The sequence below is a fragment of the Numida meleagris genome, chromosome 4 (assembly GCF_002078875.1).
Source record: "Numida meleagris isolate 19003 breed g44 Domestic line chromosome 4, NumMel1.0, whole genome shotgun sequence".
Classification (NCBI taxonomy): Eukaryota; Metazoa; Chordata; class Aves; order Galliformes; family Numididae; genus Numida; species Numida meleagris.
In genome coordinates, this window is record NC_034412.1 from 69,810,104 (window position 1) to 69,836,331 (window position 26,228).

A 26,228-nucleotide genomic window follows, 5' to 3' on the forward strand; every position below is an offset into this window, starting at 1 on the left:
TCATCTCAGAATAGTGTAAAATGACTTTTAAAAAAAAATTTTATTTAAAGTGAAAATGGATTGGGGCATAGCTGCAAGCGCTTTGGAGGAGAGGTTTAAGATTCAAAACAATCTCGTTAATTGGTGATTTGGTCAGAAAAGCAAGATGTGGTTCAAGCAGGACAAATACAAATTACTGCATTTCAGTAAGAATAATCAGCTCAGCGATGAAAGATAGAAACTGGCAGGCTAGGGAAAAGTTGCATGAAAAATGTAGGGATGTTTTATTAAAGGGAAGACAAGCAATTTCGTATTGTTGTAAAAAAAATTTTTAAAAAGAAAAAAACCAAGCATCTGGTATCCTTGTTTGGGTCACTGTGATTCAGACAAAATACTGACCAGCTGGAGAGGCTGTGAAGATAAGCATGGAGAATAGTCAAATATCTAGAAAGCATGACCTGATGAGGAGGGAATTAACCTGTTTCCTTTAGCCAATTATAGAAAATAAAGAGCTAATGTTGCAACAAGGGATTGGTAGACATTAGGAAGCATTTTTTAGATGGGAGATGGGATTGTTTGCAGAGAGGTGTGGCAAAATACTCTTCTCTGGATTTTTTTTTAATGAATGGCTTGTGAGAATGATTGTTAGTGCAGCTGGTACAGATGTAGGAGGAAGAAATAGGTAAAGTTATTTTGATTTACTTCCAGTTCTTTTTTATATGGTTAGTAAATACTAGTATTCCAATGTGGAATTACATAAAAGAAAGAAAGTTTAAAAAACAAACAAAAACTACTAGCTCAAAATACTTGCCTGGTTTTTGTTTTAATCATTTTAAATGTTTTAAAAATTGAGATTCTCTTTGAATATCTTCACTTCACTGTATATACTGTATATAGTTTAGCTTCTGTATTGCCAGTTAAAACAACATCAAATGTTGCAACAAGTTTTTCCTGCATAGCCTCTTGTGCACATAGGAAACTACCTGTATGCACTGCATGGATCTACCAAGATAGATCTATAAAGTCTTTCCTTTATCTTCCCTTACGTAACTCCTTAAAACTTGCTGTGGCTCTGAGGCTTGACGAGTATTCAGCAAGATACACTACTGGAAAGTTGCAGAGGAAACTATTATTTTGTGGCTTCCCTGGGGAGAACTTCTTTTTTCCCCTTCCATTTTTCTTTCCTCATTTATTACTTGCAGCACAAGAATACATTTTCGGATGTATGAAGAATCTGAGAAATCTCTCAAAATACTGTCTGTCAGGCCAAATGCCAATGTTCCAGCAGGAATGCCCACTGCTTTGTATCAATATTGCTATAAAATCCAAATTTCAGCTCACTTGAGTTTATTTCTGTCAGCTGATTTATGTTTCTAGTCAAAATGTATTGAAAGCAGAAAATGCAGCTGGATGACCTTCAAAAAAAGCGGAGTCCAAATTGAAACTGAACATAGAAAAACTCTTCTAATCCTACAGTTTCCTTTGGAGTGTACTACTTCAACATTTTATTCCTCCAACCTTCTTTGATTTTTGCCACTTTAGGAGGAAGTCTGTTTCTCTGGCGATTCTTGGGAAATTATGTTTTCAAATACTGTACTGCAGTGTACTCAAATGGTGTTTAAATATAAGATTGCCTATCATTTACAACTGTGAATATTGTGAAGAAATGAAATAAAGGGAATTTACTTTATCCTCTCAGATACCAGCACTGATATCTAAAACAACCCTCACCAATTCCTTATTTTATTCTGTTCTCCCAAGTTCACTATAGCTCTTCTATCCCTGTGCTCTACCTCTACAGCTCTGAAACTAGAATTGCCATCCAATACCATACCTGTGATTCATCACATACCCAGTTCATGTTTTCTGTATCTTTCTAAATCCTCTCTGTCCCCATGTGCTCAGGCAGGACATAGAACTAGGTCCCTGCACAAGTAACTTGCTCCTATACACATCAGCATCTCCCATGTTTGCTTTTCTCTTCGCATATTTTTGTCTCAGGAACAACTTCTTCCACACAGATGTGCTAAAACCCTAGACAGAGAAAATTTACAGTGCCAGTAAGCCTATATAAAATGTGAGTTGTAGAAGAGCATTTCTAAAAAAATGTGTAGAAGATTATGAAAAAAAATAGTGTCACAATTTGCTGATGCAGAGTAGGACTTCTCTGTTATATCACACTTTCTTGCTGTCTTGAGTAAGAAGCCAAAAATGTTTTTCTTCCTGAGGTAGTGGGAGTATGGTATCAAAGACAGAAAGGGAGAGGAACATTTTATAACACAGTTCCTCTTTTATGGAAGTCAGAATTAAAGTACTCCACAGGACTGAATTTCTCATTTATGGCCTCTGTTCCCCACAGATGGATGAAAAGTGGATAATTGTAAATGAGGAAGTCAGAAGACCCGGTGCTGTAAGTACCACTGCTGTGAGTCATGAGTTTGAAGCAGATTTCTTTATGGCAACTTGTTATCTCTTACTCTTTTCCATGAGGTTATTCATTCCATTTCAAAAACAGGCAGTGTACAGAGTCAGAGTCCTTCCATATATATTCTTACTCAGTACACGAGAAGATTATATCAGCATACAGCTAGTCTTTGACTTTGGAGTCTGTTTTAACTGGTGATAATTAATAGACTTCCTTTTCAGACATAAAAAAATTGTGAGAGACTGGAGATGTCTATGATATAGCACCAAGCTTGACTTAGTCATGAAATTATTTCCTTAAATGGCAACTGATCAGCAGACCCATTATCATGAACAATTTGCCCCCATTGCTACTTATGCATAATTTGGCAGATGGCTAAAATTTGATCACCTGCTAGAAACTGATTTTTTTCTTTTTTTAAAAGATTAGTGTATTACTTTTCACAGTCAGGCATATAGAATTAGACTTAAGCGACATGTACCCAAGTTCAAGAAGTACCCAATTCTAAGCCCACGAGAAACATTTTCCTTCTCTATTGGAGAAGGAGTGACTACTCTTTAGTTTTCATGCTCCTTAGGTATTTTGGGCTGTCAATAATGTTATACCTAAGCTTGTCTGACTCTAAAGTATTACCCTGGTTTCTGGATTCGAACCTGCAGATTTCTTGAGTTTGATGGAGGTATCATTACTGGCTCCATAATACTAATCAATTGATCTTTCTACCTAAAGGTGTAGCAAAAGCCTTTCTTTTGTACTGTTCAGTCTTTTTTTTTTTTCATTGAAATGTAATTTGTTAACACCCAGAAAAATAGTAGTGATAAATATTATTCTACAAATGGCACACCTTGTTTCTCATGCTATTTTCTGTTTTGCATAGTTCCCTGGTTCTGAGACTCTAGGCAGCAGAGAAAGGCAAACAGAAGAGCCACAGCTCTTTTTCTTTGTATAAGAATATGTGCAATTTTTTGCTAATGCAGACCTTGACTGACATTCAGTGTTGGCTTACTGGAATATTTGGATTGTCAGAAGCTCCACACAACCAGGCGGCTGCAGGGCAGGCACACTTGAGCAACAGAGAGCAGTTTGACTTTCATGTCAAACAGTTCATTGACTGCATAACTCAAGGAAGCCAGTGGAATAAATGGCTGAATAGCCATGAAGTCAAAAGTTCATAAAAGTGTAAAACTTTTTACAACAAATGTGAAATGAAATGGTAAAATTAAATTCTAGAGTTAAAGCAATTTCTAAAGTTTACACATTACCATTGAAATTTCTTTTGCCTAATTTAGAACTAGAAAATTTTAGATTTTGTGTATTTGTGTAGTCAAATATAGTTTCAAGTAAGGGAGATGGTTAATTTATAGTAAAAAGAAGAACAGTGATGCAGCTAAATAGATTAGCATATCTATATGATATATATCTCATGGAAAGAGGCAAAAAAGGCTGTTATTCCTGCTGTTGTTGATAGAATAAGATTAACGCGGAAGATAAATTTAGTCAAAAATATTAGCACAACAATTAGCAAAGAAAAAATGAATTTTAAAGTAAATAAGTGGTATAACCAACTTGCTCTTGTTTAAATTCTTTAGTGATAAGACAGAACTAGGAAACTGCAGAACAGCTCAAATTCCTTAGTATCCATCTTTCCATGCTTGTCATATAGTAAATGGCCAGTGAATCAAAAATTGTTTGCACTCCTGTTCTTTAAAGAACGTACTTTGTGTTCATCAGCTTATTTTAAGACTGTAAGTCTACTTGCAAAATGACTAGAAAACTTTTAGCTAGAATACTTCAATGTATTACATTATTTTGGATTTGGCAGTTGCCTTCAATTATTATTCCTGTTACAATTTTCAATGTAGAATATAGTCTGTTAATGTCTGAGTACTATTACTGAAAGCTTGACTATTTTTTTCAGTTTGTTCAGTCGTTGGTGAGGCATTTCGTTATGGTGTCTTTTGTTAGATTCAGAATGAGAAATGACTTACATTACATGGCAGAAATCTTTTTATGAAAGATGTTAAGAATTTGCAGTTCTGAGTTCGAAAGTAATGAAATAAAAAAGTACTCAGAATTTCATGGATGCTCATGTGGAGCTAAGAATTCTAAACTACAATGCCCCAAATCCTAAGCAGCTCAAAATTTCAGGCTTAAACTTATTCTTTCCATGGGCATACCACTGATACAGCGATGGTCTCCTTTAAACTATGGTATGTCTAGTGAAACTTCTGTTAAGTTTGCATTTCACCATGTTGCTAGTTCTTCTGACACAGGAGTGAAAAAAATGGCATTCCTCCTCCCTATTCTTCCTGTAGTCTAAGTTCATTCATCTTATATAATCACTTACATTTTAACTCATAAGGAAGCGTGATCAGAAATTCAAATATAACTGTCTTTTCAAATTAGGAAAAAGCTCTTCAAAAGGCATCAATAGAAAAAGAATTTATCTGTGCACTTGCTAATTGGAGTAGAAATGTGTGCCTAACTTTAAATTTTAATATGTGTCATTTTAACTTGTAACCTTTGTTTCTTGTTTCATTTTCCCAGTTAGATTAAAGAACCCTTTACTACCTATTTTTTTTCTCTCTGTGGAGATACTTCCCTAGAGTAATCAAGTTGTTCCTTATACTTGTTAAAAGAGACTGCTTGAGCTCTTTGAGTCTTTAATTGTAAAACATGTTCTTGGGTATTCAAATTTTGTTTGTGTTTTTTTTTCCAACATTGCCCACAGTCCTTCAGTGTCTGTTTTGAGAAGGGAGGTCCAGAACTATTGAGAACTTTCTGATAAGCAGAAGAGTTAGATATAGTACAGGGTCTATGTAAGAGTATGTATTTAAGTACAAATATATCTTAGATATTTATTTATACATATACACATATGTAAAGGTTATATTACTCTTGGTGGTTCATAGATGAATTAGATTTCTGATCATCTGTTTTCGGCCAAAGTTTTCCAGAGCAATAGTCCATTTTTCAATTTGTTTATTCTGTATTTACTGTATATCCTTTGCTCATGGGTATATATATGCATTCAGTACTCAGTCAGTAAGGTGTCTCTCTCTTTTCTGGTAGCCAATATCACAACTGTCTAAGTGGTATACCAAGCTGTGGTGTGCAGTGTGTCATATCCCCCTGTGATGCATTTATCTCCTTGCTACTGCAGACCAGAAAGATGACGCGATATTAGAGAATGTTAGAGAATATAATGTCCCAAATCTTGACAACAAGAAAGCTAGAAAGAAACAGAGTTACTTAATTTCTCCAATACTTAATAAAAACTTTTCTTCCAGTTCATTTTTCTGCAGTGAGTTTACATCATAATTTCAATAAACTATGTATCTCTTTGTGAGTTATTCTAGTAATTACTCGGTAGCAGTGGTATTTGCTGTATGCCCATGGTATATTCAGTGGCAAACCTTAGAGAATCCAAACTTTTTAGTTCTTCAATAAAAAAACAAAAGCTTGAACATAAGTGGTAGGAAAAAGGAGTGTTACTGCCCTAGAATCTGGCCATCAGTAGAAAATAATACATGAAAACGCAGGAAGGCAAGCTGTAAATATGTGCTTTAACTCAGGGATCTGATTTTTAAATTGTTCCTATACTTTTACAGTAGTCCTAAAATGGTGTATAAATTATGAAACCTGTCACTGTACATAATGTATTCACATCATGGATGTAAATCCTTGAACCATAACACTGCATTTGTCATCTATCTTGTCATATTTAATGTAATATTTTCAACTTGAGTTGTGATTAAATGTAGGTTCTAGCCGCAGAGACCTGTTGGACATTTGGAAGGCAAGTTTAGATACTGAAACACTGTATAATTTTATGGGTTCTTTATATAATTATTAAGGGTTTTTTGTTTTCTTGCTCTGTGCAGATTTCAGCAATAGTAGGATGTATCTTTTAATAACATTAAAGAACTGTACAGGGTGCTCCCTGCGGTACTGCGCAGCTCATTTGGAGACACTTACTGAATGTCTCCTTGCTGCAGAGCTAACAAATTAAAACACATTAAAAATACATTGAAATTCATGAAGTGCTGTTGGTCTGTGTCCAGTGCGTGACAGTTAAACTTTTATATAGGCAGGTATAAAAGCAGAGCTAGAGGAATTATGACAAAACGATCAGTTTAGATTATTTAGGATTTGGTACCTGATTGATGGGCTCAAGCATAATTCCTCTGTGTTTTACAAGACTTACTGCTATCAGGAGAACTCTATGTTCCTGCTAGCTTACTTTCAATATTACAGTCAGCCTCTTAATTTTTGACATTAAGCAGATGAACAGATTCCCTCCAAATAAATTGCTGTAATACTGTCAATAAAATACAGAAACCATGCAGTACACTAATGTCTGTGGCTGAGCTGTAGGCAGTATTTCCATTCACTTTTATGTGTGTTGAAAATAAATTTTAAAAAGGTATATAAATCTTCTGTTGAAATTTTGCTGAAAATGGAGCACATATTAAAGAAGCTCAAAAGAAAAGCAGTATTTTCCTCTTTTTTTTTTTTTTTTTTTTTTTTTTTCTGAATCACAGAAATATAGGGTAACTCAGGTTGGAAGGGACCTCAGGAGCTCTGCAGCCCCTTCTGTTGAAAAGAGATCAGGCATGCTTAGTCAGGGCTTAACTCAGTTGGGCTTTGAGCAGCCTTTCTCCACTGCTGGATTGTCCTCAGAGAGGACAAGGTTTTTTATTTTATTTTATTTTTTATCTTCAGTTGGGTTATCTCTTAGCATGTGTTACCCAGTTCATGTACTTAATGCTATATTATTTTTTTCAGGTAAGAGTAATTGTTGCTTTCTGGGGAAAAGTAAGTACAGTTGGAGTCAGAATTCAGAGTCCTGGGACCTCAGTATATAGGACAGTCTTTGCTTTTAAAAGGCAGACAAAAGTCTGCTAAGGAGTCTTATTTCCCATTGCAGAAGTAGAAGTAAAGCCATTAGTCTTTTGTAAGTCACTTTGTTTAAATTTTGCCAGGCTTTGGAATTGTTTGTGGATAATTCAGATACATTGATACCTTCAAGGATTTCTTTGCAAGTGTTGCATGTAGAAAAACTACAGACAAAGGAACAGATCTGCTATAACGAGATTCTCCAGTTATGCTGGCAGAGGTGTTACCTGTTTATTCTGAAACAGTGATTGCAGAGGTGAGCTCTGTTGGTGGCTGAGCTTATGAATTATTACTGAAGGAGCAAATCACACAAAAGGAACTGGAACATGGAAATGAAGTTAGTGATGACAAAGGAGATACAAAGAAAATTAATTACAATAAACAGCTCAGAACATTAAAAATATTAGTAAGTGGTAGGCAATGTGCATTAATTGTTTGCATGTGTGTAAACTAGGACAACGTACTTTATTCAAAAGGCTCCTCGTCTGTTTGCTGTGCTATCCTCTCATATATCTTTGCAATGCATTGCTGCAGCACTTGAAACACAGCAGGTGGTATTCTTAAGCCAGAATAAGAGCAAATTAAGCATGGTTTACTGCAGAATGCCTGCACAGTGTGTCTGAGCTGCAATTTGCCTATGTAATTTTGAGTTACATAATGCAAACAAAGCAGTAAGTAGTTGCCGTGTCCTTCTGATTCACACATCCACTAGACTAATGATTTTGCCTATTCCAATTTCCATAGTTCTAATTATGTGGTTAGATATAGTTGTGTTCTTCATCATAATCATATGTTGGCTCAGGAATTTCTCATTATTTACATCTGCTAATTTCCTAACCAGGTGGTATACACTTTGTTCATTAAAGCAAGTATTCATCAATGGCCTGCTTTTCAGTGTTTTCATTTGAGAATTTATTAATGTCAAAATCAAATAGTGTAACACCTACTTTTCTTTCCATCTCCTACTGTACATAATTTATTTAAGTAAAAACAGGAAAGTTAAAGAACATTTTCCCAGCATGGTATACTGATGTGAAAGACTGCTATTTCCAATGTCCAACTCAGTGATAGATTCTGTTTATCTTGAAAGTTTTTGATCCAGCCTAATTTCAATTAGTACTTAACATCTGTTCTTTTGTCTCTGACGTACTGCTGCTGCTATGTGTTAGAGGTCATGATCTACAGAAGCTCTCAGTATAGCTGAACGACTGAAACAAAACCTCCTGTGTAAACACAATGAGAATTTTTCTATTTGAGTTTCTAACTTCATCTATGAATTAATACATATTTAATGTATCTTTATTACCTTTAATTTCAAATGAAACCACAACATTTGGGCTTTGTCCTATTAGGCTCCATAGGCTTTTTCTTGAAAGACCAAAAAACATTAGATGGCTTTTCTGACTTGAAATCTCCCTCTCTGTGCCTTCTTACTTGCCTATGGTCTGACTGCTGGAAGATTAAGTAGCTTTGCCAGCTCTGGAGGAGCACTTGGGCTTGCATAGTTCTACCAGGGATCTTGACCTGAAAATTCCACCAGATTTAGTACTTAGAACTAAAAATAGTTTAATGTTTAATTTTGTATTGTTTCCTATATACTGTGAATAAAACTTTTTGCAGCAGAGAGCACTATATTAGTTAGCATTCTGTGGGATTTGTTCCTGATGCAGAGCTTCCTATTTTCTACTTCTAATAATTTCAGGTACAGAGAGATGGGAGAAAGGAGTTTAAACAATGGTCCTATACTCTCTGATTTCAAGCCACTACTTAGTAATGCAGGAGGTCGGTGCTGGGAACATTTCCATGCCCTGGGCACCAGTATGCCTTTCTCTGGTTAGAAATGCAGGATTGCTGCTTTATTGCAGCCAACTCTGTTCACTACTTACAGCATTTCTGTGTGGTGCTTTTGTATTATCACCACAGATACAGAACAAATCAATGTTGAAAGCTTTTCTGTAACATGCACTGCAGAAAACAGGAGACAATATGTTTATGACATAAAAGACTGGGAAATACTGTTGATCTGGACCAAATCCAATTGTTTCTAATTTTTTTTTTATCCCAGAATTTTTTATCTGAACAGAATTTTTGTGGTTTCCTCTTCACCAGTCAGAAAGTGATTATCCCTTTGAAAATATTTGTCTCTGAGAAAGAAAGCATTGCAATCCAATATCAAAAGTATATAGATCAAATCTGATCCCTTTAAGAGAAAAACATCACCAATTTAGTTACATCATAATCTTTAATCAGAAGTCCCTAAAATAGTCATGACTGATTTTTTTTAAGTATGGTCATGTCATGTACAGGACACATTTATTCCTATGTTCCTTCCAGTTTATCCAGGGAAAAATGCTCTGGAAAACGGTGTATTTTCCATTAGATTTCTTCTTTTTCACAAGTAGAAAACTCAGCTACCCCCAGAATGATACACAATGTGACAAGCAGGAATTTAGCAACAAGCTTACATTTATCAAAGTTAGTGCAGAATGATGAAGACAGGTGTCATATATGGTGCTTAAATTGTGAGGGCTTCTGTGAAAGTTGTGTGCACCGTGTTACTATGTTTGCCCACAACATCAGAGGCAAATGGTGGCGGTATGGCAGTAGAGGCTGAACCTTTCCACCAACATTCCATTATATTTTTTTGTTGTGCAACAGATGGCAGCAGAGGGGCAGTCTGAATTCTTCCATGAGGAAAAAATTGCACCCACTGATTGCACCAATCATAGATGCTTGCTGAACATTTATGGAGACCAAACAGGGGATCTGAGCACAGAGAGGAAGTGTGTAGTGTGTTTCACCAATGGTGACAGCAAAAGTGGGTCACCTCTAAGGCATGCAGAATCCTGTTCATCAGTGGCAAAAATGCATAGCTAATGTGGCAACTGTTGAAAAATAGTTTGTTGTAGCTGAGAATTTGCTCTATCAAAGAGTGTTATTGTGCTCTTTGTATGTGTTATAGTTTCTATGGAAATAAATAGAAGGCATTACTTTCAGAGCAACTTAGATACATAATGTTACTTCTTGGTTGATAAAAATAAAAGTGCCTTTGTGAAAAAAAATGGATATTTATTTCTAAAGGAACATTTTATACTGAGAACTAATATGATAACTTAAATGCATGATTTTTATTCCTTGTATTAAATAAACTGTCATTTCATTTTGAAGTTCTGTATATTACTTTAGCTGAGTTAACAAACTGCCTGGTAAGCATGCAATTGCTTTTATTAGTAATTGCATTTGCATGTTTGCAACAAAATAAGTGAATTTCTCAGGGTAAAAGGGTGAAGTAGATTAAGAACATTATGGCATAAGAAGTCCCACCTGAATCAGATCAGTGAGCCATTCAGTTCAGTATTCTCCAGCTGTGAGAGGGGTTGTGGGAAGTGCTAATTAGAGAAAGCACCAGAGCATCACTATTTCCTTCAGCCTTCTCTTCTATGGTATATGAATACCCTTGTGCTGGAAGGTAAGGTTTTGCTTCTGCTTTTTTAATTTCTTTTTATGTACTTACTGACTGTGGGTTTTTGTTGTTTTCTTTTGAATTTACTGATGTTTGTTGTCTCTGTATCCTTCAGATGTAGCAACAAATTATAGAAAGTGTTATTGTCCGTGTGAAGTGCTTTATTTTTCCTGCTTTAAAGTAGCTTTTTGCTAGTTTCATCAAGTTTATCAAGTGGTTCTTACTTCTGGTACTACACACTGTAGTGAGTAGTAGTTTTGCACTTGCTTAGTTATTGCCTTTAGGAGTTTTCAAAGCTTAAACATATTTTCTTTGTATAGTTCTCCCTGAATTTGAGCTTGTAATTTGTTATATGGCAGCTCCTGCAACCTCTTAAGCACTTCAGTCTGTACTTCTGTGGTATCCGATGTATTTTGTTGTTACCTAGGTCAGCGATGTCTTTTGTGAGATGCGTGGGCTGTGCAAGATGTGGGCCCTGTGCTTTATACTTATTACCTTTTCTGAGGTGCTCAGCACCTAGTTACTTTACTTGTAGTCCTGCTATTTGTTGAGTTGATGGTATCAGAGAACCATCAGTGATGACTTTGGGAATTGTTTCTTACATCACCACTTCTGGTTCTGCATTTGAGGTACAGAGTTTAAATTATTTTTCTTATGTTTATGCATTAGGAATCTCATCTGCTACTATAGGAGTTCAGTGTTATCTACCTACTCTGTGGTTGCCCTGTACCTGCCTCCTGCTAGTCACTGATGATGATGTTGAATACAAGTGGTCCTAGCAGTGAGCTACAGTGGGCTCTTCTCCTTGCTTATCTCCATGGTCACTGAAAAGCGACCATGAAGTTCTGCCCTTTGCTTTCTATTTATTGATCAGTTTTAAACTTAAAACTTTAAACTTTTAAACTTAAACTTTAAACTTTATTCAATCCAGGGGTCATTTAGTTTCTTGAGCAATTCCTAATATGGAATTTTTTCGAAGACTTCTTAAGCATCCAATTAATTTTTCTTCTAGTTGATCTCCTTAAACATCTGCACACTTCTACATGCTGAGATCTCCTGCAGGCTTGTGAGTGGGATTTCTCTTTACAGAAACCGTGCTGACTCTTTCTTGACAGGCCATGTGCTCAGTAAGAGAGAAATGTCTTAATCCATTCTTCAGAAGACTTTGTTTTTGTAAGGGTGGGTAGCTGTAGATAAGCCCTGGTAAAAGTTGATATATACTGAATAGCATGACCATGAAATGAGATTTAATATGGCTAAAGGCCCACTCTAACCATGGGAATTTAAGAAAAAAAAATTAGTGTCATGAATTCTACCTTAACTGAATTGCTCATGTTTTCACTGTAGTGCCTCAAAGGAGCTAGCTACTGGCTTCTCCCAGGTTCTGCAAAAAGACTGAGCAAGTAACTGGAATTACTGTTTACAAGTAGGCACGAATATCATGATACAAAGACACATGGATTCCTGGTTCTGTGTGAGCATATCTACTGGCTTCTCTTATTTTACCTTCTGGCTTGGGGCAGTGTTATAAGCATTATAGATTTTTTTTTTTTTTGCTAGCAACTCAGGATTCTTAAGCTCACGTGTACGCATTTCAAACACATCAAAAAACTTCCTTGAAATGTAGGAGGACTTCTGCTTTGTCTGATACAAAAGGCAGAATATTGCAGTTGCAGTTTTATTTTTGGTGTTGCTTCAGTTTGTAAGCAAAATAAATTTCTGATGATTATAACGATTTCTTTGCTATGGTAGGATTTTATGTGGTATGAACATGCAGCCAGTAATGGTAAACTTCTTCAAGATCAAAAAAACTGAAAATCTCTTCTAGTGTTCTTTTTCCCTGAGACAATTTTCCTTTGATACTGAGTGAGTGGGTTTATGTTTTTATTTTTATTTATTTATTTTAAGTTCGAATGCTCCATACAGTCAGTTTTACCACTTTCCACTAGTTTCTTGTACTGTCTGGGTGGTAGTTCAAGAAAGTATCACTTTATCTAGCCATTATGTAGTAGTTATTTTGGTTAAAGAGACTTTTCTGTCTCTTCCTAATGTTGCTTGGTTTTGGTTATTTTGAAAGTTTCAGATTCTTCTGATGTTACCTCTTATTTGAAGAGATATTGAAGATATCTATTACACCTCCAAATAAAGGTGTCTGCTCTTATGTGATACTAATTTTCCCAGCCAAAACTTTATTGAATATAAGAAATGCTCATAGACAGATGATAATGTGTTTAATGAGGTTTCATATCTGTGTACATACAAAATGCGCAGAGGCAACATACAACATGCTTTCAAATTCTTTTTAATACTTGAAAGTGTGCAACCAAGATGTATTTATCAATTTATAAGTTAAATATTTTGGCAAAGTATTAGTGAATATTAGTGAAGTGCTAATATTAGATGACTGAATTGATTCTGAAGAACAGCTTTGGAAAATCTTTTGGTTAAAGTTATTGTTGCTATTAATGTGTACTTAGAAGTTTGTGCAACATTCCTGGTGCTGCCTGTAAAGATAGTAAATGCTTCTTCACAAGAAATGCACGTAACTGGTTTGCAAAATCTCCCTGGAAAAATTAATGGAAACTAGCTTGATTAACACAAGGAGTGAAAACTGTCGGAAAGACACGAAATGAAAGATAACAGTAACAGCATATTGAACTGGGATCTGAAGGGCAGGAGAGGTGTGTAGTGGGGTGTCTCAGAGATCAATTTTATGTCTGATCTAATTTAAGTTTTTCGTTAGTAATTAGCAAATGATGTAACCAGCATGTTAATGAATTTCATCAGATAAAGATATGCTTGGAAGCAGTCCAGACACCAGTAAAGTCAGTTTAGAGATCTAGAGGTTAAAAATATTGCAAACTATTTGACCTTAGAGCCCACAAGCTTGCATATGTGGTGGGAAAAATTACCTAAAAAAATAGGTAACTGTGGAATTCCTGTATTAATTTAGCACACCCAATGCTGGGTATAGCCAGAATACCATGTGTGCAAGCCCTTATCAGTCAGTGTCATCATGTATCTGTGATGATGTAAAGAACTTTGTTCTTTTTGTGTCTTGATGTGCAGACTCTCAACTTAAAGAAAAATATGTTGACATTGGAGAAGACAAACTGTGAAACAGTTGAGAATAATTACATTTGACTAGGATACAGTCAGATTTCGTGTTACGTTTACTCTCTTCACTTTTTTTAAATTGGCTGTTCCATTTGTTAACTGACTGACGAGGTTGAAGCCTGCCTTTGTTATATAAACTGGAAACAGGTAGTCCTCTCAGAAGGATTGCTGCAACATGTGCATTGTGCTGGATATGAATAACACGTACCTATGCTAAACTAAGTATATAGCCTGAGAACTCTGTATGTTGTCTTTCATTGGATGGAGTGATACTGGGGAAAATAGCCATGTGGTGTATTAGGTATCTTGACTAAAGAACACGTCAAGCTCGTGAACATCCCTGTTGTTCCTAGCTTGTATGTCAGAACGGAAACTGATGTTTTTTTTAGATACTTGAAGTGGAATGCAATCAATGTGTTAGGTTACATCTTCCTCAATTTTGCTTTTATTTTGTGTAAAAAATTTGCTGTTTCTGTGTACTGCATAAAACTCTCTCTCCAGTGTTCCTTCTGATAGTTGTGTAATCATTAACATGCAAATTATGCTGTCATGCACAGCATTCTGTTTAATTTCTAAACGTATATGAATGTATGTGTCCAGATTGCAAGATGTAGATGCTTAAGCTTATAGTAAACACCTTAAATCTATTTTGAGACATACACTGACTTACAAGTGTGCTTTGATACATTTCAGTACTGTGAATGTCCCCAAGACAGCTAGGAATTAAAAATTTTATCTACTTAATCAGGAATTGATAGTCATTTATAAGCTATATTAATGTGTTTTTTTTTTGCCATTCTAATGTTTTCTTTCATATATAGATGATCTGTATTGATATTATAAGCCAAACAATTGGAAAACTTATTTTGAGACTTGGAGAAAGAATGTGTATCTTTAAATCCTACTTGAAAATGATAGTATTAAAGATAACTAAATGAACATAGAAGAGCATTTAAGAAACATCTTTGAAGAAGAATTAGCTGTAAATAATGCAAAAGCTCATAAATTACACAGGTTAGTATGTTTTATTTGACTGGTGCACTTCAGTCTGTGTAGCTAGCAAACTTACACTATGAACTTGCATTTTTTACTCGGGACATAGATATAGTGGAAAACATTTCAGTGCAGGATGTATTAGGCACCTGGTCACAAGTCAGTCATCTGCATGTTCCTTGAATAAACTGGAGTAGCATCTGATATCCAGAGGAGGGCGCTTGTAGTCCTTCAGTCAGTCTGTTCTGGCAGAAACACCATTCTACTGACTTCTTGTGGCTGGGCAGGGGGAAGGACTCACAGAGTTTTATCAGTTGAGCCAAAGTACTGTTACTCAATTATGAGTTATCCATGGCATCAGTTTGAAGTCTTTCTAAGCAGGTTTTTGCAGTTAATTAGCATACTTGTCACAGAAGCTGCTATCAAAAAAGAGGAACACCTTTCAAGTGGTCTCAGAGCTGTAGCTGGTGCTTGCAGAAAGCCACCCATGAACCAGAAGTGTTCTCTACTCAAAATTGAGTGCAGCTTATTAGACTTCATAAATATTTAGACAATGGCTTATTCTTTTCTGCTTTTCTTTGTCAAGATGATTTGTTTTGTGTGTTGGGGAAAAATAATTGAGAAGATCATGGAATGTTGTCTAAGTCATGAAAATCATCGTTTGAGATCTCATACGGAGATTAAATTAATATAGAAAATAGTTGTATTTCACTTTATCTGTTAGCCTTTAAAGTCTCCAACTAATTATGCCTGTGAAACCAAATTAGTTCAAGTCTGATAGATGTTACTTGTTGCTCATAGATAAGAACGTGTCATAGTTGAGATGCTATGTGAATACAAGTCAAATTTGCTACGAAGAGTCTGTAGTTAAGATAGAGCATTTTAGTCTAGACTTCCTAAGAACTGTTATGTCTAAGAGATTAAACATACTAAAGTCATAATAAGGTCCTTGAAGATGTTAATGTGTGTAATTAAAAAAAAAAAGAAACTTCATAGCTGTGCCTTCAAATAAGCAATTTAGTATCAGAACAAATGTTTTTAGAATGTCCATGTTGCAAAAAAAGTCAGTTGCAAGAACAGCTTCATTTTGTCTACTGAATACAAGTTGTTTCCAGTCAAACCTTCTTTTATCAAGAAAATTCTTATGAAAACTTAAAGCTGAACTGATTGAGATCCTGTATCATTGTGCAAAAAAAAAAAAAACAACCCTAAATTTTATGAAATAATCACTGAATGGATGAATTTATCACCTACATTCTTGATAATTCTTCCCTCACTTACTGCAGTGATGATGTGACTATCACGATTTATGAGGAAAGGATTAGCTTTCAGTAAGACTGCTACACTAGCTAATATGGCTTGGAGAAAAGGGTGAAGATTTTGGATAAAGTCTTTGACCTGAAAATTTGTTTGTGTATATTAAACAATATTACCTGAGAGAGAGGAAGTCTCTTCTCCGTGTAAACCTTGTCTTGCTTAGAGTTTTCCTTGAAGACTTCAATGTACCAAGCTAATTGGATAACACTAAATGCAATTTGTACAGTAGTATCAAAGTCATTCCAGTTATCCATCTATACCCTATTTCTCAGCAGTGCCCTCTTGAGCTCTCATTAAGTGAAATTTGATGAGCTGCAACGATAGCAGAGTCACCTTCCCTGATTCACAAAGAAGCTGCTGAGCTATAGTATTCTACAAAGGATTACAAAACTAATCTTCTAATTTCTCTCTCTCCAAAGACTGTCTTGGTTATCTGTTCAGGCTGGCATGACAAAAGAAAATTACAATTTATATTAACATATCCTTATAGGACCTATGGTTATGTTTAGGCTGTCATATATTTAACACTGAATGAAAAATAAATAGTAGAAAGTAAATAGCTGTATGCATTTTCAGACAGTAAGCGTGAGCTGGAAGGCATCTAACTGATGTAGATGTCTATTCCGTTTGGGAGCAGACCTGTACCATGTTAAATCATCCGAAGTTTGTCTCTGTTGGATTCAGATTCTGAATGAAAAGAGTACAGACCAAAGTTGCAAAAAAGGCTGTATGGGAAAAATAGTGGTTGAATTTTTCTGAGAAGAAAGGGATAAGGATTTGTTTTTTTCTTTGCATATTGCTGATGGATTTTGTGAAAACCTATGAAGTTCCACACCTGTCTCTTTTACTAAAAAAAAAAAAAATCAAAAATTATTTTGAAAGTATCAGGCACTGTTCACTATTATGAACTTAACAGTTTTTTTTTCTATAAGCCCAACCAGGACTGTAATTGATTAGTGTCTGTGTTTGAACTTCAGGTAGATCAGTCAGAGGGTGTTTAGAATATTGATTAACACCTTGGTGGAAGGCATTAAATACCTCCACTAGATTGCAAATAAATTGTAGTAATTGCATCCACACTTTTCATTTGTGAATAGTTGTTGGCTACTCCTCTGTCGCTGGGTGAACAATAACACTAAAAGGAGAAGAAAGTCCTAGTAGCCCAGCCTGATGGAAAGTATGGATGTAACCAAAACCTCATTTAGTTTTCTCAGCATTCTCATATGAGACTGCCACCAATCAACATGACTGAATCTATGGAATAAGTATGGGTCTGCCCTTGATCTATAATGTATATAATGAACAGAGCTGATACTAATTAATATATCCCACAGCTGTATTATTCAGTGTGTTAGAACTATTTATCTCCTGGAAAACTGAAACTTCAGAGGACACGAGCACTGGGTGTACCTACAGATAGCAAAATTAGGTATTTAATGAGCTTTTGAGATTCTGGACAAACATGTTTAAAAGATTAAATGCAGAGTGACAGAAAAACCTTTGCAGAAAGGCTAGCCATTCTGTCACAATGGGATGTAGTGTTAGTAAATTCAGAAGGTGACTTCAGGGTACAGAGACTTAATGTAATCCTACCTGCCCTTATATCAAGTTCTACTTTAAGAATTAGTGAATGGGGAATAGTGAGGAAAAGGGAGAAGCATACCTTGTGAAAAGGGAGCATTCCTTATGATTAAGAAGACCTTGGATAGAGGCTGGCTGCTTTAAGTTCAGATAACACACATCTGCTTTCTGTCATCAAAAATACGCACAAAGCCTATTGCCTATATGATTGTCAAGTGCTCAAATATATAATTTGTCACATTTGGACTAATGACTTGCCTAATTCCCTAAAACTTCTGATCCTCATCTGAACTAAGAGGTTTTTAATTTTATTAGATTTTGCTGGAAGGGATAGGAAAGCTACAAGTATTCTTATAGTCTGGGTGATTATCTATAAGGCATGCAAAAAATCTGCCCGCATGTGCAAAACAAAACATCAAATTGCTGGGCTATAGAATGAAATATTTATGTAATGGTTTTAAGAATGTTACATAACTCATTCTATTAAGACAACATTTTTTTTTTACTAATGTAAATATTATCCTCTTGCGACCCAGGGATTTCTTTTTTGTTTCTGTTTTCTTTAGTATCACTTTCGCATATTGATTTAATGGATTTGATCAACTTCTTTAGCAACTAAACTGATGTGCCCAAGGAGGTCTCTTTAGTTCAATCTTTTTGAAACCTCTAATAAATTTAGTTCAATCTTATTGCCACCTCTAATAAATTTGTTCTTGCATCACATGTGCACACCAGGCACTGACTGTATTTTCTATTTCTGCCAGTTCACTCTTGTAGCACAGTGGTGTTTGTCTAATTAGTTTGACCTCACACTTTCCGCTAGCTTTGTTCCTTCTACTTGTCTCTCAAACATAGAACGTGTGATTTTACTTTGAATCTTAATTACTCTATATGTCCATTCTTTCCCATGATTCTTTACTTCCAGTGTTTTCTGCTCTACTTATAAAAATTTCATTATTTGCCTTCCAATCTGGTTTTATTTCTAATTCTACCAAGAATGTAATAGTAAATTCTCACTAGAATTACTGCTGAGTAATCAGCTGAACTTAGTTTCTTTAGAGTCAGTGCTGCTTTTCTGCTGATCCTGATGATGCTCAGAAATAATTACTTCATTATTAAGTTCACTCCTACTTTGCTTCTCTGCTCACTCCTCAAAGTATTTTGTCTTTCTCAAAGTGGTTTGGAGAAACTTACTTTTGTAGAATTAGTGAAAATAGAATGAATCATAGCAGTGTAGAATATTTTAGGCTGCAAGAGGGTCTCTGAAGTTTGCTTTTCCCTGCAGCCTGTTAAGAACAGGTCCAGTCTATCAACTTGCTCAGCTGACTTTGGGTTATATCCAGGGGCACAAATTGCACAACCTCCTGTGGCTGTCTGTCTCAGTGCTTGACTATCTTGTTGTGTGTGTTTCCTAATTATTTAAAGTTCTCTTTTCTAACGCTGGTATTTTACGTCTCATCTTAACTGTATGCACCTCTGGGAGGAGCCTATCCAGACAAGAAGCTGCAGAGACCAGGGAGATACTCATACCCTCCTCTGCAACTTCTGCAAAGCTGCTTCTCCACAGCTGACCCTCAACTTGTAACAATACCTGGATATACCCTATTCCAGTGTCATATGTTTGTCAGTTTTTGATGTCGTTACTGGAAGTTTTCTCTCTCTCTCTCTCTCTCTCTCTCTCGCAGGAGTCTTCTACCTGGAATCCAATATGCTTTGTTGCTAGAAAGAAACTATCCTTGAACTATAAAGTTTGCTATTCTTGGAAACAAATAAGTGTATTCATTCTGAAGGTAACTTTTCTTAGCTTTGTGTTTGTCTGAGAAATTAAATAAAAATTATCCATTTTAGAAACAAAGCTTGCATTTTTAATTTTAACAAGTCCACAGCTACAAAACAAAAGGGAAAAAAAACATAAAACTGTCTTGATTGTATTCCATGACTGGTGGCTACTTAATATTTTTGTAACTGTTGCATTTTCAGATATTGAAGCAAAAATTATTATTTCCACAGTCATTATGGACAATACTTGTTGAACTCAATATTGATTAAGGAACCCAAATACCTCTCAGTAAGACTAAAATAGAGAACTGTCACAGTATTATCTAAGGGCCTGCGTCCATGACAAGGGGGACAGGCCCGAAAGAAGAAAAAAAAAAAAAAAAAGAGGAGAAAAGAGGAAAAATAAAATTGTTGGCGGGTAGGGGCCAGCCCCGAGCGGTCCAGCGGCTGAAGCGGCAGGGAAGCCGCGGACCCACACCCTGGGGAAAACAAAGGGAAGAGGGGAAAGGCAGGGGACTCATAGGCGGATCTAAAACAAAACAGCGGCACCAATCTGAGGAGGAACAACTAATTTTACTAAATATATCGAAAATGAGGCTAGTGAAACTGTAACAGAGTTTACAAGCTGAAAGTCTTACACAGTAAACTGCAGGAGGACCACGTGCTTCTCCGCTGGGCAGGACGGAACAGACCCCGTGTCTCCCAGGCGGCTTCACCACCCCCTTCACCACCACCTCCCCTTCACAAAGACCCTGGGGAGTGCACTTCCTCCCCTCCCCCCTCGGAGGGCCACACACCAAAAAAGGCAGTTTGCAGTAACCAGGGAATTAACTCTTTAACTGCCCGTACCTTACATGATGTAATGATGTGGAATACCGACAACAAAAATCACAAAACCATGACAAGAACCCAGAAGAATATAGGGAACTACTCTGTGATTGACTCTGGATATGACAGCATTTTATCATTGCTGATAAAACTATCTGCAAATTAACCAGTCATAACTGAAATAACATATGTAGCAATCTACAACTACAAACACTTGCAGTGGGAGGTGGTCCCTCCAAGGGTTCTTACAACTAGTGCTGTGCAGCTTCCAGTAGCGTAACTGAATGATAGATGAATAGATGACTACTATTATACTCCTGCATTATTAATGTATGAATAGAATACTATTTCCTATGTATATTTGTTAAAATCCAGCCTTTGGAACTGAAAACTGAGCTCTCATGTTTTCATAGAACTGTATATGTGTAAATAGCGTGAAAATATTGAAGGAAATACCAGATAATCTGCTCAGGCAAATTATGTAGGCCAGGATATCCCCATATCTCCTTCCTTTAATCTGAAACTGTAGTAGTTTGACTTTTTTTTTTTTTTTTAAATCGTAAGGGGCAATTAGGCTAAAAACTTCCTTTGGAGAATTGTCTTCTTTCAAATATCTCTTAATCCTACTTAGTCTTTTTCTGTGATCAGTTTTTCTTTTCAAAGACTCCAAGTGATTAATCCTACCTGTCCTGAGAACAGAGCTAAGGAGTGAGACTTGCTTTTGGATAGCTGCTGAGAACTTGATAGAGTAATCAGGCTTTGGAAGCAGTTTGCGAAAGTGGAGTGGTTCTCTCCTTTTACTTTTCTCCATTAATAACAAGTAGCAGACTTCAGCCTATATAGATAACTTCTGTGCTTTGCTACTCTGTGTTTCCATTTGTAATCCTGTGGAACGTTCAGAGCAATCCACTGCCTTTCTGCCATCTGCTTCTTGCCAAAGAGTTCCTGGTCTATCTGCTAGATAAGGACTTTGCCTCAGACTGTGGCTTGATACTGATACCTGGAGTTCAGGAGAAGACTTAGCCCGATACTGTGGTCTTTCAGATCTGCTTTAGATTTGTGTGTATATGTGTGTACATACATGTCTATGTATATGTATGCATCACTTAATAGGATTTATGAAGACTGAAAAAAAACAACTTGTGATTAGCTAGCTTCATCTGGGCTTGCTTTTTGTTCCAACCTTATTACAATGTAAGTTGTGCAAGCTGCTAATAAGAGTAAGTCTTTGATTACCAAGGTGGAAAACATGGTCATTAAAAAAAATCATGTAGTAGTATAGCAATTCCAAATCGTATTTAATAATATAATACATTCTTGTCTTAATGTTTGTCTTCTGAGAATCTTCAGAAAACTTTCAGCTTTGAATGCTAAGCTCCTCAGACTGTCTGACACCATTTCCCCCCCCAAACCCTAGAAGACTACCATGTTACCCCTCTTTCCCATCTCTGACTGTCATTTCTCTATTTTGCTTTGCCTTTTCTCCTCAGGCTTAAGAAATATAATTTCCTTTTTGTGAATACTCTTGATTTATATATGTTTGTATTGCAGTTGATGCGCTAACTTTGTTTTCCCTAGTTATTTCTTATTTTGAGATGCTTTTCATATGTATGAACACCCTTTGCCTTTAGGAAATAGCCATGGTCCCAAAAGCCCACTGAATATGTTCAAAGGTAGCATGTCAGTCCTTAAACAGAATTTTGTATTGTGCTGGAAGAGGTAGTAATGCTTATTAAATCATCTTCAGGCAGGACCTTGGTTTTTGGAGATCTTTGAACTTACTTTGACTGTCCTGTCCCCTTTGATCTGCTGCATCTGTTGATATCCCATATTAACAATTAGACCATTTCTGCAGCAGTTGAATAAGACTTGCCAGGTGATAAGTGCTTTTAGTGTGTTTACAGTAATGTTCGTATCAATAAATATAAGTCAGTATATTTTGATATGGGCTAAGCTTTACTGTTTGTTTCCTGTTGTGAACTTGTCTATTCTTACTCCTTTGGAGAGTATGACAATGGAAAGAACATCATGGATTATAGTAGTATCAAAGCTGAAAAATCTTACTGTCAGTAAGGCATTTTGGTTTTAGTAGGCCATGCATCATTTTGTGTATGCAATAGATAGGCACAAATACTAGGTGTTTCTAACCTGCTTGTGTCAAACACACCTTAGCTAATGTATAAACAGTGACATGAAGACGTGTAAATGTTTTGGGGGAAAACCTATTAACAAGCCATTAAAAAAACAGCTGCTTTCTGAAAATAGCCTTTTAAAATATTAGTGAAAAACTTTCTGTGAACTTCTATGGCAGATGGGGGTGAAGTGAAGGCAGCTTTGATAGGGTAGGACCCAGAATCTTGCATTTTCCATGTCTGGGACAAGAGGTACAACAAGTAACTGGTAGTGTGGCTTATCACAGCAGAACAAAGCAGTGAAAAATAATTAATTGTTCTTATGCTCATTCTTGTCCAAGAAACAGCACTGGAAAAGAGGATCCCAAAAGAATCTTCCTATAGACGTGTGTCACATCTGTCATAAATTTGAAGTAGCATTTTTATGCCTTACCTAATTACTTACTTAATTATGCTTCAGTAACTTCAGAACTTAACTCTTTTCAGTTTTTCTGCTGAGAGTTGCATTAAAATCTCACTGATTTCATAACCAACATTCATCATAGTCAATTGATACAGGATTATCTTTTCTATGTTTTTCCCTAGTTTCTCTAGGTACCTTGGATATCACTGATGAACTGAAGTTTCTAGGCAAACAGAGCCAAACTTATTTTAATCTGTTACAGATATGCCTCTCATACTGATGTGTATGTTCATCCATATGTATCAACAGGTGTGTTGATTTTTTTCGAGAGAAAAAATTTATATTTGGTAACTTAAATGTATATCTTCAAACTTTTTTTGCTCTCACTAGGCTTACAAATCAAAACCTTTTGAACAATCAATATCGCTATTTAGAACACACGAAGTAAAACCTACAGGTGTATTAAGCATGTCAAGTGTGACTTCATGCACACAGCACATGATACGAAAATTCTAGTCTAAATTTCTTTGAAACTTTGCATGTTAGCCTCACTGATAATGTACAGAGGCAAATTTTCTACTTTTAGTATGAATTTTCTGAAATGTAACAGAAATAACAATGGGGACATCTCCTTAGTCTGTATTGTGCCTGATTTCCTTGTCTTCATGTAATCTGGTGGGAGACTTAAATAGGAAAAGAAAGAGAGGAGCTGCTGTGGAGTTGTGATGATTACTGGTCTGAGCAAGAAAATGAGGGTTGGCAGCGAGGAAAAAATGATTAAACTTAAATGAAGAGGGAAAAGAGGGATTTTCCATTAAGACTAGATTGGGAAGTGTCTGACAGAGATGCAAAAGGAGACACTAAGGTACAGATATTTGAGAATAAAATTGAACTAGAATTATAAGTTAATACTGACCTACTTTTTGAAGCATGTAAATATTCTAGCAGGAAATTAAATGACATTTTTCTATTTGAAAACATCAACAATCTTTTTTTTTTTTTCAGGAAACATATGTCACCTCAGACCTATTGTTACCAGTATTTAAATAAGTTAAAACAAACCATTGCTTTTTCCCAAGTCATTCTCAGCTTTGAGAGTAGAAAAAGTCCCTCTATGGTTTTAACAAAGCAAACAAATCAAAGGAGGAATAATAAAATGTGTCTCAAAAAGATGCATTAGGACATTATTTGTTTCACCTTAATTTTTGTTAGTGGCATGCTTCTTAGTTGAACATAAGCACATACTGGGAGAAGACTGCTTCATTCATTCACTTCATTCATATAAAATATGCAAGTGTGCTTAATGTTACGGATTTTACATTAGGAATTATGACTTCATTTGTAGCTATGCTTGTTACAAAAGTGAAATGTAGTTATAAAATGTGCTTAATGTGGATTTCAGGTCTAAATCAACCTAGAACTCTTCTACTTTTTCCTTCAGACATAACTTCAGATCTGAGACAGAAAAGCCTGATGGTACTAATTAGGAGGAAGATGGTGACGGGAGAAATGGGATGAAAACTGGAAGGGGAAATATGGTAGAGTGGAGGTTACTTAGGTGAGGCTAGAGACAAAGGTGAAGTCGAAGGGAGAAATCTTGGCATTCTTGGTTAAAGAGGTTGGAACACGGTAGGAGAGTTGTGAGGAGGTCCTGAACAGAACCTGCTGAAAACAAGACTGAAATGAGGCAGGCTGAGATAGATATGTGTTACATGGAAGAATGAAAGTATGAGTTGAATTGAGAGGTTTGGGGACACTGATTCTGACTACTTTGAGGAGCGTGAAAACTATAACTTTCTTGCTGTTTGCCATTTATCTTTGAAACCCTAGTACAAATGCTGCTTGTTTGACATCCTGTGCTAGCTCACAGTGACAACCTGCAGTTTCTAGAGAATCCCCCGTATACTTGCACAACAAATATTTCTGAAATTAATATTAAAGTTTTAATTCTGGATCCAAACTCTGTTTGCATCTCAAAACTGCTATAGAATGATGTGTGATTTCACTTTTTAAATTCCAAACAAAGCTGGATTTGTACTGATACATTGATTATGGCATCTTTTACCTTTTGAATGCCTGGTTTTGCAGCCTTACCATTTCTCAAAGTTTGCTTTAGTGTATGTCAATATGAAAAAATTTTTCATGATTGTCCAAATATCTCCAGATTTTTCTGCTTAGTGGAAGTTGAATGTGGCATCATTTGTATTCATGCTGCTCCAAACATCTAATACCTCTGAAAAACAAGTTCTAAGTTCCTTAGGCTTCATCTCCATCCCATAATTTGCTTCAGCGTTTGAGTTCATCCTTTACTGTAGTCTTTCACCAGTGTGTCAAAATATATCTGGTTTCTAATCGAATTGCTCAGTAAACAAAACTGCTATAAAATGCTGCCATGGCATTAGAGAGAGCTTCTTGTCAGGAACAGAAATATGCTACTCAGTGATTGAGTTGCCACTTTCCCTGCTAAGGAGACAGAGCAGCTGCCAAGTGCTATGGCTGTTGGTCATTAATATATTAAGGTTGAGTGCCCTCTGTTAGGACCACACTTCAGTTGGTGGCTGGGGAGTGATACTACTGGAAAAAAGAAAGGGGGAAGGGGGGGAAGGCAACTGAAGTATATTTGGCATGTGTTACAGTCCTGGAGATGAGAGGCTTTTCTCTGCTGCTGAAGTTAGTAGGGGTTTGCCACTATATCCCCACACAGGGCCTCTGGCACAGTAGGGACAATTCTGGGCATGGACCTGGGCAGCGTGGCTCCACATTAGACATTAAGCACACTAACTATCTGAGAAAGAAACAAAGCCACTTCATAGATTTTTTTTTTTTAGAGGATCCCTACCTGTTATAGTGCAATAGTTCTGCAACCATTGAAACTTTTCAGCCAATCAGTAGAGGAAAACATTGACTTTTCTGTTCTCTAGGGACCTCTCTATGACAGCAGTTAAAGACTCTCTATTAACCACATGCTAAGAGTATCTGCTTTTCTCTCTAACTGATATTAGTGATGGATATTAACCAGCATGTTACCTCACAGACCTGCAAAAATCTTTATTTTTGTGTCTCCAGTTTAAGATTTCTGGAGTCTTACTTAAACACCCTTTGTTTTATTATGTATTTGTTTCAATGAAAATGAAAACCAGACACAAAATTAATCACAAATTAGAAACTCTGTTTCTCTCCAGAGAGAAATCAAGCGAAACTTGATTCTCAGTTTCTCAGGCAACCCTTAGGCTGCAAATCTAACCTAATCTGAAATCATAAAGGTTTATTTTTGGTTTTCAGTTTTGTTTCAGAAGTTTAGTGTAGCTTTAT

The 26,228-nt window shown here is 36.0% G+C and overlaps 1 protein-coding gene across 7 annotated transcripts in view; it reads left to right on the top strand.

The window, feature by feature from the left end:
* SGCZ (sarcoglycan zeta) overlaps positions 1 to 26,228 on the top strand; it is a 389,479-nt gene that overhangs the window by 19,747 nt on the left and 343,504 nt on the right. For 6 of the 7 annotated variants that reach the window (XR_002438279.1, XM_021395716.1, XM_021395714.1 and 3 more), the window contains exon 2: positions 2,339 to 2,389. The exons of the other annotated variant lie outside the window; for it this stretch is intronic. Coding sequence is in view for 5 of the 6 variants with exons in the window: in XM_021395716.1 (XP_021251391.1) it covers positions 2,339 to 2,389 (51 nt within the window). In the remaining variant the exon portion in view is untranslated. The remainder of the gene's footprint in view (positions 1 to 2,338; positions 2,390 to 26,228) is intronic. 7 annotated transcript variants of the gene reach the window in all.